This window comes from Biomphalaria glabrata, chromosome 2, assembly GCF_947242115.1.
Source record: "Biomphalaria glabrata chromosome 2, xgBioGlab47.1, whole genome shotgun sequence".
Taxonomy (NCBI): Eukaryota; Metazoa; Mollusca; class Gastropoda; family Planorbidae; genus Biomphalaria; species Biomphalaria glabrata.
Genome location: NC_074712.1, coordinates 62185123 through 62207425, shown reverse-complemented (window position 1 = coordinate 62207425; position 22303 = coordinate 62185123). Strand labels below are relative to the sequence as shown.

The following is a 22303-nucleotide window of genomic DNA, read 5'->3' as shown; positions in this document are numbered from 1 at the left end:
CAATAGCTACCGCCTGTAGGAGAGATATGGTTTATAACTTACAAAATACATGGAGCCAAAAGCTAGCGCCTGTAGGAGGGATATGGTTTATAACTTACAAAATACATGGAGCCAATAGCTAGCGCCTGTAGGAGAGATATGGTTTATAACTTACAAAATACATGGAGCCAAAAGCTAGCGCCTGTAGGAGAGATATGGTTTCTAGTTCACAAAATACATGGAGCCAAAAGCTACCGCCTGTAGGAGAGATATGGTTTATAACTTACAAAATACATGGAGCCAATAGCTACCGCCTGTAGGAGAGATATGGTTTCTAGTTCACAAAATACATGGAGCCAATAGCTAGCGCCTGTAGGAGGGATATGGTTTCTAGTTCACAAAATACATGGAGCCAATAGCTACCGCCTGTAGGAGAGATATGGTTTATAACTTACAAAATACATGGAGCCAAAAGCTAGCGCCTGTAGGAGGGATATGGTTTATAACTTACAAAATACATGGAGCCAATAGCTAGCGCCTGTAGGAGAGATATGGTTTATAACTTACAAAATACATGGAGCCAATAGCTAGCGCCTGTAGGAGAGATATGGTTTCTAGTTCACAAAATACATTGAGCCAAAAGCTAGCGCCTGTAGGAGAGATATGGTTTATAACTTACAAAATACATGGAGCCAATAGCTACCGCCTGTAGGAGAGATATGGTTTCTAGTTCACAAAATACATGGAGCCAATAGCTAGCGCCTGTAGGAGGGATATGGTTTCTAGTTCACAAAATACATGGAGCCAAAAGCTAGCGCCTGTAGGAGAGATATGGTTTCTAGTTCACAAAATACATGGAGCCAAAAGCTAGCGCCTGTAGGAGAGATATGGTTTCTAGTTCACAAAATACATGGAGCCAAAAGCTAGCGCCTGTAGGAGAGATATGGTTTATAACTTACAAAATACATGGAGCCAAAAGCTAGCGCCTGTAGGAGAGATATGGTTTCTAGTTCACAAAATACATGGAGCCAAAAGCTAGCGCCTGTAGGAGAGATATGGTTTCTAGTTCACAAAATACATGGAGCCAAAAGCTAGCGCCTGTAGGAGAGATATGGTTTCTAGTTCACAAAATACATGGAGCCAAAAGCTAGCGCCTGTAGGAGAGATATGGTTTCTAACTCACAAAATACATGGAGCCAATAGCTAGCGCCTGTAGGAGGGATATGGTTTATAACTTACAAAATACATGGAGCCAATAGCTACCGCCTGTAGGAGAGATATGGTTTCTAGTTCACAAAATACATGGAGCCAATAGCTAGCGCCTGTAGGAGGGATATGGTTTCTAGTTCACAAAATACATGGAGCCAATAGCTAGCGCCTGTAGGAGAGATATGGTTTATAACTTACAAAATACATGGAGCCAATAGCTACCGCCTGTAGGAGGGATATGGTTTCTAGTTCACAAAATACATGGAGCCAATAGCTAGCGCCTGTAGGAGAGATATGGTTTCTAGTTCACAAAATACATGGAGCCAATAGCTAGCGCCTGTAGGAGGGATATGGTTTCTAGTTCACAAAATACATGGAGCCAATAGCTAGCGCCTGTAGGAGGGATATGGTTTCTAGTTCACAAAATACATGGAGCCAATAGCTAGCGCCTGTAGGAGAGATATGGTTTATAACTTACAAAATACATGGAGCCAAAAGCTAGCGCCTGTAGGAGGGATATGGTTTCTAGTTCACAAAATACATGGAGCCAATAGCTACCGCCTGTAGGAGAGGTATGGTTTATAACTTACAAAATACATGGAGCCAAAAGCTAGCGCCTGTAGGAGGGATATGGTTTATAACTTACAAAATACATGGAGCCAATAGCTAGCGCCTGTAGGAGAGATATGGTTTATAACTTACAAAATACATGGAGCCAAAAGCTAGCGCCTGTAGGAGGGATATGGTTTCTAGTTCACAAAATACATGGAGCCAATAGCTACCGCCTGTAGGAGAGATATGGTTTATAACTTACAAAATACATGGAGCCAAAAGCTAGCGCCTGTAGGAGGGATATGGTTTATAACTTACAAAATACATGGAGCCAATAGCTAGCGCCTGTAGGAGAGATATGGTTTATAACTTACAAAATACATGGAGCCAAAAGCTAGCGCCTGTAGGAGAGATATGGTTTCTAGTTCACAAAATACATGGAGCCAAAAGCTACCGCCTGTAGGAGAGATATGGTTTATAACTTACAAAATACATGGAGCCAATAGCTACCGCCTGTAGGAGAGATATGGTTTCTAGTTCACAAAATACATGGAGCCAATAGCTAGCGCCTGTAGGAGGGATATGGTTTCTAGTTCACAAAATACATGGAGCCAATAGCTACCGCCTGTAGGAGAGATATGGTTTATAACTTACAAAATACATGGAGCCAAAAGCTAGCGCCTGTAGGAGGGATATGGTTTATAACTTACAAAATACATGGAGCCAATAGCTAGCGCCTGTAGGAGAGATATGGTTTATAACTTACAAAATACATGGAGCCAATAGCTAGCGCCTGTAGGAGAGATATGGTTTCTAGTTCACAAAATACATTGAGCCAAAAGCTAGCGCCTGTAGGAGAGATATGGTTTATAACTTACAAAATACATGGAGCCAATAGCTACCGCCTGTAGGAGAGATATGGTTTCTAGTTCACAAAATACATGGAGCCAATAGCTAGCGCCTGTAGGAGGGATATGGTTTCTAGTTCACAAAATACATGGAGCCAAAAGCTAGCGCCTGTAGGAGAGATATGGTTTCTAGTTCACAAAATACATGGAGCCAAAAGCTACCGCCTGTAGGAGAGATATGGTTTATAACTTACAAAATACATGGAGCCAATAGCTACCGCCTGTAGGAGAGATATGGTTTCTAACTCACAAAATACATGGAGCCAATAGCTAGCGCCTGTAGGAGGGATATGGTTTATAACTTACAAAATACATGGAGCCAATAGCTACCGCCTGTAGGAGAGATATGGTTTCTAGTTCACAAAATACATGGAGCCAATAGCTAGCGCCTGTAGGAGGGATATGGTTTCTAGTTCACAAAATACATGGAGCCAATAGCTAGCGCCTGTAGGAGAGATATGGTTTATAACTTACAAAATACATGGAGCCAATAGCTACCGCCTGTAGGAGAGATATGGTTTCTAGTTCACAAAATACATGGAGCCAATAGCTAGCGCCTGTAGGAGAGATATGGTTTCTAGTTCACAAAATACATGGAGCCAAAAGCTAGCGCCTGTAGGAGAGATATGGTTTCTAGTTCACAAAATACATGGAGCCAAAAGCTACCGCCTGTAGGAGAGATATGGTTTATAACTTACAAAATACATGGAGCCAAAAGCTAGCGCCTGTAGGAGGGATATGGTTTCTAGTTCACAAAATACATGGAGCCAATAGCTAGCGCCTGTAGGAGAGATATGGTTTCTAGTTCACAAAATACATGGAGCCAAAAGCTACCGCCTGTAGGAGAGATATGGTTTATAACTTACAAAATACATGGAGCCAATAGCTAGCGCCTGTAGGAGAGATATGGTTTCTAGTTCACAAAATACATGGAGCCAAAAGCTACCGCCTGTAGGAGAGATATGGTTTATAACTTACAAAATACATGGAGCCAAAAGCTAGCGCCTGTAGGAGGGATATGGTTTCTAGTTCACAAAATACATGGAGCCAATAGCTAGCGCCTGTAGGAGAGATATGGTTTCTAGTTCACAAAATACATGGAGCCAATAGCTAGCGCCTGTAGGAGGGATATGGTTTCTAGTTCACAAAATACATGGAGCCAATAGCTAGCGCCTGTAGGAGGGATATGGTTTCTAGTTCACAAAATACATGGAGCCAATAGCTAGCGCCTGTAGGAGAGATATGGTTTATAACTTACAAAATACATGGAGCCAAAAGCTAGCGCCTGTAGGAGGGATATGGTTTCTAGTTCACAAAATACATGGAGCCAATAGCTACCGCCTGTAGGAGAGATATGGTTTATAACTTACAAAATACATGGAGCCAAAAGCTAGCGCCTGTAGGAGGGATATGGTTTATAACTTACAAAATACATGGAGCCAATAGCTAGCGCCTGTAGGAGAGATATGGTTTATAACTTACAAAATACATGGAGCCAAAAGCTAGCGCCTGTAGGAGGGATATGGTTTCTAGTTCACAAAATACATGGAGCCAATAGCTACCGCCTGTAGGAGAGATATGGTTTATAACTTACAAAATACATGGAGCCAAAAGCTAGCGCCTGTAGGAGGGATATGGTTTATAACTTACAAAATACATGGAGCCAATAGCTAGCGCCTGTAGGAGAGATATGGTTTATAACTTACAAAATACATGGAGCCAAAAGCTAGCGCCTGTAGGAGAGATATGGTTTCTAGTTCACAAAATACATGGAGCCAAAAGCTACCGCCTGTAGGAGAGATATGGTTTATAACTTACAAAATACATGGAGCCAATAGCTACCGCCTGTAGGAGAGATATGGTTTCTAGTTCACAAAATACATGGAGCCAATAGCTAGCGCCTGTAGGAGGGATATGGTTTCTAGTTCACAAAATACATGGAGCCAATAGCTACCGCCTGTAGGAGAGATATGGTTTATAACTTACAAAATACATGGAGCCAAAAGCTAGCGCCTGTAGGAGGGATATGGTTTATAACTTACAAAATACATGGAGCCAAAAGCTAGCGCCTGTAGGAGAGATATGGTTTATAACTTACAAAATACATGGAGCCAATAGCTAGCGCCTGTAGGAGAGATATGGTTTCTAGTTCACAAAATACATGGAGCCAAAAGCTAGCGCCTGTAGGAGAGATATGGTTTATAACTTACAAAATACATGGAGCCAATAGCTACCGCCTGTAGGAGAGAAATGGTTTCTAGTTCACAAAATACATGGAGCCAATAGCTAGCGCCTGTAGGAGGGATATGGTTTCTAGTTCACAAAATACATGGAGCCAATAGCTAGCGCCTGTAGGAGAGATATGGTTTATAACTTACAAAATACATGGAGCCAATAGCTACCGCCTGTAGGAGAGATATGGTTTCTAGTTCACAAAATACATGGAGCCAATAGCTAGCGCCTGTAGGAGAGATATGGTTTATAACTTACAAAATACATGGAGCCAAAAGCTAGCGCCTGTAGGAGGGATATGGTTTCTAGTTCACAAAATACATGGAGCCAATAGCTACCGCCTGTAGGAGAGATATGGTTTATAACTTACAAAATACATGGAGCCAAAAGCTAGCGCCTGTAGGAGGGATATGGTTTATAACTTACAAAATACATGGAGCCAATAGCTAGCGCCTGTAGGAGAGATATGGTTTCTAGTTCACAAAATACATGGAGCCAAAAGCTAGCGCCTGTAGGAGAGATATGGTTTCTAGTTCACAAAATACATGGAGCCAAAAGCTACCGCCTGTAGGAGAGATATGGTTTATAACTTACAAAATACATGGAGCCAAAAGCTAGCGCCTGTAGGAGGGATATGGTTTCTAGTTCACAAAATACATGGAGCCAATAGCTAGCGCCTGTAGGAGAGATATGGTTTCTAGTTCACAAAATACATGGAGCCAAAAGCTACCGCCTGTAGGAGAGATATGGTTTATAACTTACAAAATACATGGAGCCAATAGCTAGCGCCTGTAGGAGAGATATGGTTTCTAGTTCACAAAATACATGGAGCCAAAAGCTACCGCCTGTAGGAGAGATATGGTTTATAACTTACAAAATACATGGAGCCAAAAGCTAGCGCCTGTAGGAGGGATATGGTTTCTAGTTCACAAAATACATGGAGCCAATAGCTAGCGCCTGTAGGAGAGATATGGTTTCTAGTTCACAAAATACATGGAGCCAAAAGCTACCGCCTGTAGGAGAGATATGGTTTCTAGTTCACAAAATACATGGAGCCAATAGCTAGCGCCTGTAGGAGAGATATGGTTTCTAGTTCACAAAATACATGGAGCCAATAGCTAGCGCCTGTAGGAGAGATATGGTTTCTAGTTCACAAAATACATGGAGCCAAAAGCTACCGCGTGTAGGAGAGATATGGTTTATAACTTACAAAATACATGGAGCCAAAAGCTAGCGCCTGTAGGAGAGATATGGTTTCTAGTTCACAAAATACATGGAGCCAATAGCTAGCGCCTGTAGGAGAGATATGGTTTCTAGTTCACAAAATACATGGAGCCAATAGCTAGCGCCTGTAGGAGAGATATGGTTTCTAGTTCACAAAATACATGGAGCCAATAGCTAGCGCCTGTAGGAGAGATATGGTTTCTAGTTCACAAAATACATGGAGCCAATAGCTACCGCCTGTAGGAGAGATATGGTTTCTAGTTCACAAAATACATGGAGCCAATAGCTAGCGCCTGTAGGAGAGATATGGTTTCTAGTTCACAAAATACATGGAGCAAATAGCTAGCGCCTGTAGGAGAGATATGGTTTCTAGTTCACAAAATACATGGAGCCAATAGCTAGCGCCTGTAGGAGAGATATGGTTTCTAGTTCACATAATACACAGAGGTAATAGCTAGCGCCTGTAGGAGAGATATGGTTTCTAACTCACAAAATACATGGAGCAAATAGCTAGCGCCTGTAGGAGAGATATGGTTTCTAGTTCACAAAATACATGGAGCCAATAGCTAGCACCTGTAGGAGAGATATGGTTTCTAACTCACAAAATTGGCCGACATACTAGAGGAAGGCGACATAGTCTAAAGTAGGTTAAATATTAGTATATTAGGATATATCCTTAATATAAGTAAAGAATTCGTATGCGAAGAGTGTGATTTCTCTATTAAAATTCGCCCGCCACCGCCCTTAGGGGTGGGGGGGGGGGGGTCGGCTATACTCCCCCCCCCTCGGATCTGCCAGTTTGACCAAGTTCTACAATGTGTCTATCTTCATTTCTAATAGATCACTTAACAAAAAAGAAGAAAAAAAAAGCAACAAAAGACTTGTGCCTAAATAAAATGAGATGGGCATGCTTGCAAGGCATAGGGTTAGGGTATTTATATATAATAGAGAATAACAAAAAAGTGGTCATATTACAACTAGAGCAGTGTTTCTCAAACTTCGGTAAAAACAAAAAGACAAGCTGGTGGCCCTTCCCCAGTCAGCTAGAGGGGTCTGCCCAAACCTCTTCGGTGCATTCTTCACTGCCAAAAAACGCATTCTCCTGACACCCACAGCTCATTATTCATTCTATTAACACATGTACCGGAAGCTCCAAATCGGAACCAGTGAAATCTGCCCAAGTGGAGTATCACCAGAGAATGCCGACCACGTCCTCCAAAACTGCTCTCTTTACCAAGAGGCCCGTATAAGACACTGGCCCCAAAACACCCCAATAGAAAGAAAACCATATGGAGAGCTCCCTGATTTGGAAACCACTGCGCAGTTCATCTCATGTATTGGTCTAGTCATCTGAACGCTCCAACATAATAATGAGAACGGAGAAGAAGAAGAAGAATTCATTCTATTTAAAAAAGACATGTCAAAGTTAGTAAAATAAAGTAACGCTGGGGCAATGGCCGATACTGAAGTGTGAGTGACAATCGAGATACAAGTAGTGAAAGCATATCTTTATTCCGCGTATTAACGTAATATTATCTACATGTTAATTAAGCGAGACCTCATGTAGTTGTTTTTTTGGTCAGAATATGACTCAAACAGAACGATGGTGAAACGCCCTTTAGATATTCGACTGTTTTGACGCGCCCAAAATGTCTCATTTTTAAGAACCTTTTGAGTAATGTTTTTACTTTTAAAGATTATAATGTAAAGTTATAGGTCCTAAGTACATTGCAAATACAAGAGATGTGTTTCTTGAGAAGAAAAGATGCACCACAGATTTAGTTAAAGAGAGGGTTTGAGGGTAGCCGCTACCCATATACACCTGTTTGTAACTTTGTTGTGTTACAGAACTACACTAGGAAGCTGTTACAGAACTACAATAGGAAGCTGTTACAGAACTACAATAGGAAGCTGTTACAGAACTACAATAGGAAGCTGTTACAGAACTACAATAGGAAGCTGTTACAGAACTACAATAGGAAGCTGTTACAGAGCTACAATATGAAGCTGTTACAGAACTACAATAGGAAGCTGTTACAGAACTACACTAGGAAGCTGTTACAGAACTACAATAGGAAGCTGTTAGAGAACTACAATAGGAAGCTGTTACAGAACTACAATAGGAAGCTGTTACAGAACTACAATAGGAAGCTGTTACAGAACTACAATAGGAAGCTGTTACAGAGCTACAATATGAAGCTGTTACAGAACTACAATAGGAAGCTGTTAGAGAACTACAATAGGAAGCTGTTACAGAACTACAATAGGAAGCTGTTACAGAACTTCAATAGGAAGCTGTTACAGAACTACAATAGGAAGCTGTTACAGAACTACAATAGGAAGCTGTTACAGAACTACAATAGGAAGCTGTTACAGAACTACATTAGGAAGCTCTGAAAAAAACAAAACAAAACTTCGTAAAAGTAGACCAAATTAGATTCTTTTCTTATTTTTTTTTTGTTGCATTTTTAGGATTCAAGTATAAAATTGTGAGTTATAGTCCCAAAGTTATGTATTTAATACATGACATGGCCCGAATTGTGCCGAAATTCTAAAAACCCAAATATCAAATATCATTTATACAATAGAAAAATCTCAGATTGAGTAATGGTTGGGAAAAGGCGACTAGAAAAAAAAATGGTCTCAGAACTCATCTCAAATGTTACTCTTGTACTAAAAAATCTCTTATGAATTCTAAATTTACCAAAACATATTTTTTAAATAATTATTTTAAATTCATGCGTATAGACTCTGTGTATACGTATGTGTATTTTAATGCTGACTGCCAAATGTAACCAACTCATGAAGATAAAAGCGACAACAAATATAAAGTCAGAATGAAGATTCAGAATGCCGATTAATGGACATTTAACTTGTTTATTTAACATATAAATAAAATACAGGCGCCGTTCTGGCAAACGAAGTTTCCAGTATCAATTAATATATAATAATACAAGCTCAATAGCCAATAGACTGAATAATAGCTACACAAAATACTTAAGAGTCTATATATCAACTCTATAACTAAAATCCAACCGCCCTGGACTAGGAACAAAAACCACACTGTTTTACTAAAAGTTAAATTCCACTCATTCCGCAAAGTAAAACAATCCAAAACAAAAACAATCTTGAAGTCAACAACCCGAATTGCCTCCCCTTCTCAAGTTAACAGGAGACCCAGGCTGACCAGAAGACAGTCCTGACAGTCACCATAATTAACTATTCTGTTTTAAAACGTCATGTTTTCGGCGGGGCCGGTAGAGTGGGAACGATTATCACGCAAGAGTCCTCTCTGCTTTTTATAATTATTGTTAATGATTGCATTTTGGTATAAAAGAATAGCAGCTGGGGCGACTCGATATAAGAATGTAATTTATAGAATATATAAATTATATTAGTGACAGATGTTTTTGTAATTTTGTAACTATAATACAAAAGCAAAAGTATTGGTCTGCCCTCTATGATTTCTGATAAAAAATTGTAATTCCCCCCCCCCCACTCAAAAGTGTAGAGAGGGGGAGGGCAGTAGATGCAATAGCCCCATCCTATGGAAACGACGTAATATAAAGATTGGTTCAAATGCATATCAATAAGTATCTTTTATCGTAATTATAAGTAGCTAATTATGTTAGGAAACTATGATTTCTACAAACAAATTGGATCGCCTCCCGATTCAAAAGTTTGAAATTGGGGGCGGGCTGGTTTGATACAATCGCCCCCCCCCCCCCCCCCACCAGATCGGCCAACTTACTAGAGGAGGGGGCGATTTAATCCGAAAAATTGATTACAATATAAATAATAATTATTTAGCATATATTATTAACATAAGTAAATAATTCGTATATAAATTGTGTGGTTTCTCTACTACAATTTGTCCGCCCCCCCCCCTTTCGGCGGGTGGAGGGATCGGCCGAGTGGGTGGGGGGCGATCGCCCATACCGCCCTCCCATTGATCCGCCAGTGCCCCTATGTAGTTGTGACTTGAAACGAGTTATTAAAAAAAGATAAACAAGTAAACGAAAGAATGCTTATTATAAACAAAACAAACAAACGAATCAAAATTTAATCCGGCTTGACTGATTTCTATTTTATTTTGCTTAATTGTGGTTCCAAAAAACCTGTCAGATTTTTTCACACACGTAATAAAAGACAGCACTGCACTTTTCGTCTGCCAGTTTGGTCCCTTTAGACCAGTAGTGACCACAGTCCTGATCATCGTAATTATTTGGTTGACCTTTAAAAAAAAAAAAAGATGGAGTTTACAAGTAAGACAAAGTACGAGATGGCGGGCCGGCTTGAAAGACAAAGGGAGAGAAGAAATGAGATTGAAGAGAAATAGAAAGGTCACGCAATTGAGCGAGATATTCATTACAAGAAACTTCGATTTCTTTGTCAAAATTTCTTACATTTTTATCATTGCTAGGTACAAAAATATGCTTTGCAATAAATTTAAAATTGATAACTTGCAAAAAAAAAAAAGTATGAAATAATTTATTTCTATTATTTATTTTCCGCTATCTTTTGAAACATCGGACTGTGAAATATTCTAGGAGGCGCGGTGGCTGAGCGGTAAAGCGCTTGGCTTCCGAACCGGGGTTCGAATCCTGGTGAAGCCTGGGATATTTAATTTCGGGATCTCCAGGCGCCTCTACGTCCACCCAGCTGTAATGGGTACCTGACATCAGTTAGGATAAAGTAAAGGCGGTTGGTCGTTGTGCTGGCCACATGACACCCTTGTTAACCGTAGGCCACAGAAACAGATGACCTTTACATCATCTGCCCTATAGACCACAAGGTCTGAAAGAGGGGAACTTTACTTTACTAAGCTCATTACATGAATAATAATATTCTATTTAAAAATATAAGAGCTAATTAAGCTCTGTTGTGAGATTTCTGGGACATTTCGTTTCCTGATGCTGGTAGTAAGACCAAACGAGGGTAGTAGCTTCAGCGAATTCTTTGACAGCAATCTAAAGCTCCTGCTTGGTGTGTACTAGAAGGGCGTATTTATCTGCTTAGAATAGAAGCTATGTGTGTAATAGTTGACTTATTTCAAATGTATTGCTATAATGTCTGTGACATTTAACGTTTCGATGAATTAACAATTCCGTTTGCAACTTCTCGTGGGACTAAAGAGGCTAAACCTTGATGCACAGCTGTGGCCACAGGTTGGGCATTCGCAATCACAAAGCGCTGTACACTTCACTATTACTAGTGTATTTATCACAATGTTTATGGATATAATCTAGACATTGTTCATAATTAATGTTGTTATTTCAACTGCGCTGCTGAACGCAGTATATAAATGTACACACATCTCTTACTTACACATTGTCAAACTAATACCTATAAAGTTTCCGAAATGCACAGGCGCTTTTTTCAATGGACCTCATATCACCAACCGTAAACAAACAAGATTTAGTCACGTGATCTTATTGATGAAACGGAAAAAAAAACTGTCACGTGACAACAATCATGAATTAAACATGAGATCGTAAATTATATAGAAGAGATAGAGCACCACGTGGCTAAATGTTGTTTGTTTACGGTTTGTGAATGAGGTTCATTAGTAAAATACGAGAAAAAAATGTGTCAAAAATAAATAGGAACAGTTTGAAACATTCAAAGTTCACAAGCTATGTTTCTGCATATATATATAGGCCCTATATATATATATTTATATATATATATATATATATATATATATATATATATATATATATATATATATTAGACATAAAATAGCAGCACCAGGAACCAAGTTTTTAAGAGAGAAAGTAGTGAATTAAAATGATATGAAAATAAGGGACTGCGCCTACCGAGGATCGAACCTGTGACTCTGGATTCGACACCACCACCTAGCGAAAACGCACCAAGCGAACTTAGACCATCGGAATGTCCAAAAAAACATTCTTCTGATCCAGAGTCATTTCGCCCGTATGCAGATTACCACCCCAGTGGTCAAAGGTCACAAGCCCTAGTTAGCCTCTCCCCCACCCTCGCAGCATCCATTCACCAACAACTTCAATAGAGCCGTATGGGGTGTATGGGGTATCTAGGAGGGGTAGCACCTCTAGTGGACAGGCAGTCGTACCCTCTTTATGAGGGTAGCTTGGCTCACTCTTGGTCCCCACTCGGTACCCAACTCTCACCTGTGGCTCCCAGAAGCTGTAGCATGCGCAGCGGCCACACCCCGGAAACGGCTTTGACTGGCCGGCTAAACCAGGTAGAGGGTATCTGACGTGTCCATGGCACTCAGTACACTGAGGTTCTGTCAAACCTAGCATGTGAAGTCTGGACTCGGCGGCCTGTGCGTAACGTCACAAAACTAGACTAATCAGACAGAATGGCAAGTACCAGCACAGTGCTGTGGAGTACTCAAGAGCAGGACAAGACACACAGAAAGTCTCTGGTCATCCACTGCACCCAAACTTGTCCCCGGACGTCTTGACCAAATCTTGCTTCCGGAAAAGGACGGGCTTTAGGGCGAGAGAATGAGGTCGACGTGTTGCGCGAATCCTCCTCACTTTAATCCAAATTCCAGTGCAAGTCACTTGTCACCCCCCCCCCAATAGAGCCGACATAGACAGCCGCTTGGCATGTATTAGACAAACGATGGCTCTATCCAATTGTGTATCTCTCATAATGACAAGTGGACAACATAAACACATTACATATAGAAGCTTCAGTGGGTATGAGCTATTAAGCTGTGAACGTACACATAGAGTTGAAGCGAGGTGCTGGCTATGTTTCTGTATAAAGCCATTTTAGTATAATTTTAAGAAATGCAAGCATTTATTTTAATATTTGCTTTTAAAATCAAAAACTTGAAATGAATAATAGTACACTCATTACCGTCATTGAAAAACACAGGCCAATAGCTGGACTCGGGAAGAATACTTCCATCATGCCACTTCCAGGTGCCTTCCACTTCTATGTCATCTAGACCCACCCAAATGTTTGTTTTCATAGCCATCCCTTTCCTCTTCAGAATCTCCATTTTGTCAGCATCATTGAAGACTCCAAGTCTTGCTCCACGCCCTGAAATATGAAGCAGAGAAATTCAGTTCACACCTACATTATACCATTATTTTATTTTATGTATATCGATTGTTAATTGTCACAGCATACATTTCCAATAGGAATAGACATGGGCGCCAGCAGGATTTTTTGCAGGGGGGTGCAAGTTGCCACCTATGGCTCAAAGTCGTAGCTTCAACTTTTTTTTTGTAGCGGGGAATATTAAAGAACTGCAGAGATTGACAGTTGCTGCCGAAACTGTCAATAACTTGCTTCTCGTCGCGATAGAAAAGCTGGCGATAAACGCTTATAGTGCGAAGTGCTGAGAGTCTTCTTCACGTTGCAGCTCCTGCATCTTTTGGATGAAAAGACGCTATTAGTTTTGTGTGGAATGTCTGCCCGTCCGTAAAGTTATTTTTTTTTCCAACTGATTATCAAAAATACACAAAATATCACAATTTAGTGTGGCATTCAGTCTTTTGATAAAGAAGATTATGTATCTAAAAATTGCAAAATAATAATTATGAGACGAGAGTACTCTTATTTTTTATGTTCATTTACTAATTAAATTAAATTAAATTATATGTTACATAGGTTAGGGTTGAAAAAAAAAAGCCTTTACTTCTTTTAACTACTTTACAAAACAACGCCTTGATCCAACTTTCTAAAACATTTTCACGACATTTTTTGTAGTGTTAAAAAGTCTCCATGTCCAGTCTAGATATAGCATATAATAGTCTATGGAGATGGATCAACTTGTGTATTGTCATCGAATATGAATAACTATGGGCCAACTTTCAACTTAATCAAAGAGAATGGAAAATGGGAGAAAAACATGACATGGTGTAATACATTAATCCAGCAGTATTGAGATATTTTAATTTTTTTTCTTATTGAGAGATTTAGAGATAAATGAATTGGAACAAAGTATTTACAATAAGTATGTCCGACGTCACGACCTGGGACGTGGCAACGAGCTATTGGTCTAAACTGCCCACAGGTTGCGACGTCACATGTCATTGTTCAGGCCCTCTACAACTACCAGTGTCGGGTGAAATCCCAGAGAAGACAGCGATTTGATTTGAACGCATCTGACTACATTAGAAGTGTAAAGGGGGTTGGCTGTGATGGCCTAATGACAGCCTTTTTTTAACCTTATACATAGATGAGCATTACATTATCTGACCCCATAGAGCGCAAGATCTAAAAGAGGTAGCCTTTGATCTTTAGCCTACTTATTTTTGTTTGTTTGTACGAACCTTGGCAATCTGCTTTGGCGACTGAGAAGTTTTTAGTCGTAGTCGACCAAAAAAGACACATTTTTAAATCAGTCAGCGTATCAACTATAAAACCTGGTGACTTTCTGCATTTCGCGTCAAACACTGTCACGCTGTATCTCTTGTTTCTCACTTTGATATAATCCATTTGTGGGCTGTTCCTTGATGACCTCCCTTGGATGTCTTTCAATTGATGGCTCTTTCTTGGTGACCTCCCTTGGATGTCTTCCAATTGAGGGCTCTTTCTTGGTGACCTCTTTTGGATGTCTTCCACTTGATGGCTCTTCCTTGATGACCTCCCTTGGATGTCTTCCAATAGTTGGCTCCTTGATGACCTCCCTTGGATGTCTTCCACTTGATGGCTCTTTCTTGGTGACCTCCCTTGGATGTCTTCCAATTGAGGGCTCTTCCTTGATGACCTCCCTTGGATGTCTTCCAATTGATGGCTCTTTCTTGGTGACCTCCCTTGGATGTCTTTCAATTGATGGCTCTTTCTTGGTGACCTCCCTTGGATGTCTTCCAATTGAGGGCTCTTTCTTGGTGACCTCTTTTGGATGTCTTCCACTTGATGGCTCTTCCTTGATGACCTCCCTTGGATGTCTTCCAATAGTTGGCTCCTTGATGACCTCCCTTGGATGTCTTCCACTTGATGGCTCTTTCTTGGTGACCTCCCTTGGATGTCTTCCAATTGAGGGCTCTTTCTTGATGACCTCCCTTGGATGTCTTCCAATAGTTGGCTCCTTGATGATCTCCCTTGGATGTCGTCCAATAGTTGGCTCCTTGATGACCTCCCTTGGATGTCTTCCAATAGTTGGCTCCTTGATGACCTCCCTTGGATGTCTTCGGCTTGTAGGCTCTTCGTTGATGATGTCCATTTGATGCCTTCACCTTGGACATAAAGTTAATAAAAAATATTTTTGAAAAACAATATTAGCTTAGATAAGAAAATGATTGACATAATTTCATTATCTTTTGTTAATACTTAATGTAATAAGTCATTTATATGCGTTTACTGTCTCAGTATATAACTAAGACAAGTACTAATATTTGAATTAGTTATAAATGGACTATTGTTGGATATATTTTAATCTAGTATCATAAGAAACTGATCATTTTTTTTGTATTCTATGGGTCGGGGGCGCGCCAATACTGTCAGATTTGAATTTGTATGGTACCGGTATGAAAGTTTTCCAGACAAGCTACCCTGCTTCATCGTGGCGCCCGGGTGGAAACGATCGTGAGAGGGGACAGTTAGGCCAAAGGGTTGCAGAGTGCCTAAGAGGGTACGAGAGTATCCTCATTGCTCTATGCGAGGGTGTAAAAGAGCTCCCACAGCATTTGTTAACGTCCAGGCGCTGGCCGCTACATAAATGGCGCGCCCCGCAGCCTGGTAGATAAGAATATGGCGGGGGGCACCAGTGTCGCGCACTCCAGCCGCGTCTCTAGTCCGCGAGTCCGGAGTGTCCGTGCCACTATAAAGTGAACATGAAACTAAAGAAATGAGTTTAACCCCGAGTCTCACCCCCCCCGCCTGACAGAACAGTGTATGCGAGGTGTATACCGTTCATCCAGGCTGGTTAAAGGGGGCTCTTCTTCGCTTTTGCTGGCCTTAGGGTTACAAGTGCGATGCACAACCCTATACGACAATTTCAAATGGTGAGAAATATTCATTTGGCAATGTTCGATTTGTAAACGGGCTTACTACCGTAGAGTGGGTAATGGTTCTTTCCAATCTCTTATGGATCTGCAACAACTTATATTAAATCAGCTACTATAGAGCGTTGCCAAGGATTATTGGAATTATTTACATTTATTTAAAAGTTCCCCTTTCAGACCTTGCCAGCTATAGGTCATTTGTTTCTTTGGGTGTCATGTGGTCAGCACGACGACCAACCGCCTTTACCTTCCCCAACTTACGTCAGGTATCCATCAGTGTTAGGTAGACTCAGGGGCGCCCTAAAAATCATGAAGTTAAAAATTCCAGTCTTCACCAAGATTCGAACTCAGAATCGGAAGCCACGCGCTTAACCACTCAGCCACCCACCCACCCACATTTATTTAAAGCGGTTTATTTTTTAAAATTCTAAAAATAAATTAATAGTGGCAAAATGATCATCTAGTATGAGGCTATTATTAAATTTAATTTTGATATGAAAGTAAGAGATGAATGTTTGAATATATGTAACAAAATCTCTGCATTGGGTCCATTCTGGTGAATAGGTTACCAATCAGTTACCAATCAGTTACCAATCAGTTACCAATCAGTTACCAATCAGTTACCAATCAGTTACCAATCAGCTTCCTCAAGGCATCTTCGTTCCCTGGAGAGTATCTCCAACTGTTACCAGGTCTTTGACATCAGCTTGGCATCTGCTTCCAAATCGCGGCGCCATGTATTCCAGGGCCATACCCTCTTCTTCTTTTCTTGGGGATTCTAAGTGGGGGCTTGTCTTGTATTGTTGGACACATGACTGCGAATGACGTGGCCTATCCATCTTCGATGGGCTGCTGCTTTATTCCTTCTCACTGTCACTTATTCAAGTCCTTGTATGACCAGCGGTTGTGAGCAGATGTAATCAAATTTGTGTTGAAAATAGCGGTGAATGTTAGTGATAAAAGTGGTGATAGTAAGTGGTGAAATTTAGTCGTCAATATCACGAGTTAAAATTAATTTTTAAAAATATTATGTTGGTTTCTTGTTAGGGCATAGAATTAGTTGAGGGAAAGTTAGTAGCAACCTAACATCTTAGACGAGTTTAAATCTCTCTGGTCAAAAATTTCTATCGAATTAAGTTTTACTTGAGTTTTGTAGCACACAATCTCAAAATAAATTATTCTCATCGTTAGAGTTACCTTAATAAACTGGAATTAAAAGCTATTTTCTAGTCGCAATAGACTATTTTCTGATCATTATATGCTAAATCCTTCGCATAATAATCTATTTTTTTATACAAAACACACATTTTCTTCTAAAAACTTTGTTTTCTAATCTTAATGTTCAAAGCAAAAGAGTTCCTAGTCAGAAGATCGAAAGAGACCTTTGAATATTTTTAGAAATAAGAATGAGAGACGGACGGACGGAAAGACGGACAGACAAAATTAGTATCGACTTATCAACTTTCGGTGGCCGCTAAAACACCTTACCTACACATGCCAAGAAGATGAAGAAGAATCCCAGGTAGATAATATTTAGAGTTGGCATGTCCTTTCTGCCCAGATCTCTGTGGATATGTTTAGTAATAAGCTTCAAATTTACCGAAAGTTGTATAAATAGTCAAGTCCTCGTACTGCCACGTATATCTTATTTAATTATCTTTATTTATTAGACAGTTCTTTGAATAGGCTGAACTTGCTAACACCCATCTGTTTTTTAATTTCAAGTGTGTAGCTTACTGCGTTGATTATGAGAACCAAGTCAATTGAACTATTTAGTTTGACAAGACAAAACTTAACTAAATGGATGAAGTAGAATCTTAAAATATAACACATAGTTTTATTTGGTCTCTGACTCTCAAAAAGGTCTTACTATGATTTTTTAATTAGGAGAGAGATGTGAAATGTTCAATTATTCTAGAGACAGCGGACTCACCCCTCCCACAGTGTCTGCGGAGACCAGATTGTGTACTATCAAATATTAGTTATGAGCTCCGAGACAGTAGAAGTAAATCAGAGGTAATATCTTGCGCCAATAGGAGAGATATGGTTTCTAATTCACAAAATACACAGAGGTAATAGCTAACTCCACTAATTGTGACATAGTTGGGTACTCACAAAATACACAGGTGCTAAAATTGTTTTTTTTTTGTTTTTTTTTTTTATTTTATTGCTAAAATAAATATTTTTATTTCCATCTAAAGTAGGCGACATGCTAATTTTATTTTATTTTCCGTATTTATTAGGAGTGGTTCGTATATTCAATACTTTTTTCTGTCTAGATGTAGCTAAAGGATTTTACATCAAGTGTTTTTTTAAATTATTTTTTTTGGCAAACACTTTACCGCATTCAATAGTCATTTTATATTAACTCACTCTGTATGTCTGGTACAAATTATCAAAAAGTCATTCCTCCCAGTTCCCAGTCTTCTCGGATCAATATAAAATTTTGGAACAAGTATTCATTGTTTCTAAGAAAACATGAATCAATTAACCATTAACCAATTAGTTAATGAAAAACAAAGTGGTAATTATTCAATTTTGTTTGAAAAAAAAAGAGAAATAAATCTTACAGTATTGGTATAATATATGGCCGTAAATGTGAGTAATGTCCACTAGATAAGCTTTGTCTTTTATAAAAAATATTATTTTATTGTGTTAATTATGGGTCTTCTGTACAAGGGAAGCAATTCATTTTAACACGCATATCAGAAGATTTGAATATTGAAAACTTTCTTTTATTGTGTAAGTACCTAATGCTTCATGTTCATCTTGATACCTATCTAAATATATATATATATAGGTCAGGTTGAATATTGCATTTAATTTAATCTAGTTAATTTTTTTTTTTTTTTAGAGGTAGGCCCACTTCTTATAGTCCGACAGTTTTGCCGGGCAGGGCAGGGTTGAGAGAATCCTTGCCTGGTAGATACTGATTGTCCTAATAGCTAATTTATTTCCTCTTGTGAAGACGTCTACTTGGGTTTCTTAATGTGAAGAAAATATACATTCGGTGTTGACAATTTGATGTGACAAAAGATTAAATCGGCTAGGGCTCGCGTTTTTAAAAAGCAGTCTACACTCAAAAACTCCAGTGTTTTTTTTTTGAGAAAGTAGAAATCACGCAGTATTCACATTGACTTTTTTTTTTTTGACAGCCAACAAGAGGGATCTCGGGCATAAAGTAATTACACAGTAAAAGAAAAAAAATGATATTTTTATGGAGTGAGGTAGGATTTGTTGGATTGAAATCTTCTGATTTGCATTGATTCCTTAACATAGAAGACAGATGATTAACATAATTTTTTATAATTACTTTAAAACAAACTTAATATGACTGAAAAAGATTGTTTGCTTATATATTGTAAATGTTTACTTATATATTGTTTGCTTAAATATAGAGCGGCGACCTATAAAAAGGGACTAATTCAGCTTATACCACCGCTTCAGTCAGTACAATTATTATTATTATAGCTTTTATATAGCGCTACTTTCATGCTTATAGCATGCTCAGAGCGCTTTTGGTCCAATCTCAGTTGTGGACCAGTGGGAGGGGGGGGGGAGAGGGGGTATCTAGGAGTTGGTTTTCCGTGCTGCCTTTAGGCGCTCAGTAAACACAACTCTGCCCGAGTCGGGTGTCGAACCTGGAGCCCCCCTTCTAGGTAGCCAAGCCAAGTTCAACGCTTCCCAATTTCGTTCCCTTGTTCGAGATGCTAAACAAAATAATTAATTACCAATAATAAATAAAAATAATAAATTACCAAGTTAATTAACTAATTGGTTAATAATTTTTCATTGATTTTCGTGTTGTCAGGTAAAAGAAATAATTTCGCAAAACTTTAGCTTGATCCCAGAGTGGGTGCGGGGGAAATAACGTTTACAAACTTTTTACCAGACAGACAGACAGACAGACAGAGTGAGTTGATATAAGCTTTGTTACGAAAGCCCCCCCCCCCCAAAAATAGACATAGTTTTAAAATGCTTTTCATTCGATAAAAAGAGGCAAACAAATTAGTTTATAAACATTTTTGTATAAAGACTTTTATGTTATAAAATAAAAAACTAGACAAACAGGCATGTTAACAAACCAAAAAAAAAAAAAACGACAGTCGATTATTACACAAGTATAACATGATCTGTCTTTGTCGTTTGAGATTGGTAGTGCTTTATTTCATTACATATCATTACTAAATCAGTTTCTCGCATACGTAAGATAAAGTATACTCGCAATTGGCGTAAAATGTTTGTTTGTAAAATGTTTTACATGTTTCGGATGTTCCATCAGAGTCACTGGCGGATCCAGGGGGGGGGGGCGGTAGGGGCGATCGCCCCCCCCCACTCGGCCGACCCCATCCCCCCCCTGTATGCACGTTTATGCGTAGGGTTAGGGTTTACTGGGCGTTAGGGTTAGGGTTTGGAAAAAAATCGCCCCCCCCCCCACTCCAAAGTTCTGGATCCGCTAGTGATCAGAGTTGAAGATAATTACTTCCTAGTCCAAACCTCCCGCAGGACGGCGGGGGATGGGAGCGGGCAGGGTTTGAACCCGGGACCATCGATAAATCTGAACGACAGTCCAGCGTGCAAACCGCACGACCAGGCAGCCAGTAAAGTATCTTCCTTCCAGTAATGAATACAGTCCTGGGACCCCCCCCCCCCCATAATCATTTGGTTGGCCTAGAGAAAAAGCAATGTCACATTATATTAATAAAAATGGAAATACAAGACATCCGCCAACAAGAGTTAAAGAGATATTAGAGAGTCTAAGAAGGAGAGAGATTGAGAAATAAAAAGAGAAACAGAGAAAAGTTTGAATTAGAGAGAGAGAGAGAACTAGAAAAAGATAGATGGGGAGAAATAGACAAAGCGAGAGAGAGAAAAAGATAGAAAAATAGAAAGATTGAGATAATTAATTGAATAAGAAAGAGAGAGAGAGAGAGAAATAGAAAAGATACAGACACAGAGAAAGAGTGATAGAGAAATATAAAGAGAGTATGACAGAAAGAGAGAGAGAGAAATATAAAGAGAGTATATTAGAAAGAGATAGAGAGAAATAGAAAGAGAGAGATAATTAATTAAATAAGAAAGAGAGAGACATAATTGCAAAAGATGTGACCTATCAATCTTCAATGGGCTGCTGCTTTATTCCTTCTTACAGTCACCTGTTCGAGGTCTTGTCTGTCCAGCAATTTTGGGCAAATGTAATAAAATTTGTGGTGAAAATAGTGGTGGAAGTTAGTGATAAAAAGTGATGAAAGTAAGTGGTGAAATTTATCAGTCGTTAAAATTAATCATAAAATTGTGTTTTGGTTTCATGTCAGTTTAACAGGTCTGTAGAGTTATCTTTATAAAGAAATAAGCTTTTTTCTAGTCGGTGTAGACTATTATCTGATCATTATAAGTTTCTTACTTCGCATAATAATCTATTTAATGATACAAAACATACATTTTCTAGTTAAAACTGTTTTCTAATCTTAATGTCAAAAGCAAGAAGGTTACCAGTCAGATAATCAAAAGAAACCTTTTAGATATTTTGAGATTTAAGAGTAAGAGACGGACGGACGGACAGACAAAATTAATATCGACTTATCAACTTCCATTGGCCGCTAAAACGTCTTACCTACACATGCCAAGAAGAAGACGATCCAGCCCAGGTAGAGAATATAAAGAGTTGCCATGTTCTTTCTGCCTAGACTTTTGTGGATATATTTAGTAAGCCTAATGAGCTTCATCCATCCCAGTGGCGCTACAGCCCATGGAGGGCTCTGGCCTGCATTAACACATCCTTCCATTCAGATCTCTCCTGGGCCTTTCGTCTCCACGCCCTAACCCCAAGCTGCTTCAGATCTGCTTCCACGTCATCTATCCATCGCATTCGGGGTCTGCCTTTGAGTCGCCTGCCTTTTGGTTTTTGCCTGTATACGATTTTCGCCCCTCTGTTGTCTGACATTCTTTCAAGGTGACCTGCCCAACGTAGTCTGTTCTTTTTTATTTCGTTCACTATTGGTGGGTCTTCATATATATATATATGTTTGTGTGTGTGTGTGTGTGCGCGCATTGGAACAAAATCACTGAAAAACTTTTTTTGCTTCATAAATGAAATAATTTATGTATTAATTAACAAACTCCTTGTTACCTTACAATAAGATCACAATGATAAAAATAATTATCATAGTCCTAAGTTTAAAAAAAAAAAAAAAAACAAAAAGCCCAGCAAACAGCTTCTACCTCTGACTAACCAAACACATTTTG

The 22303-nt window shown here is 39.2% G+C and overlaps 1 protein-coding gene across 1 annotated transcript; it reads right to left on the bottom strand.

Annotated features, from left to right (window-relative positions):
- Positions 1–10176: 10176 nt before the first annotated feature.
- LOC106061894 (CD209 antigen-like) lies at positions 10177–17619 on the bottom strand. Its single transcript, XM_056022132.1, has 4 exons — positions 17546–17619; positions 14384–15289; positions 12960–13145; positions 10177–10338 (listed from the first exon to the last, which is right to left on the bottom strand). Exons 1-4 carry the CDS (start codon positions 17601–17603, stop codon positions 10226–10228), a joined length of 1263 nt encoding a protein of 420 aa, XP_055878107.1. The 5' UTR covers positions 17604–17619; the 3' UTR covers positions 10177–10225.
- Between the last annotated feature and the right edge of the window lie 4684 nt (positions 17620–22303).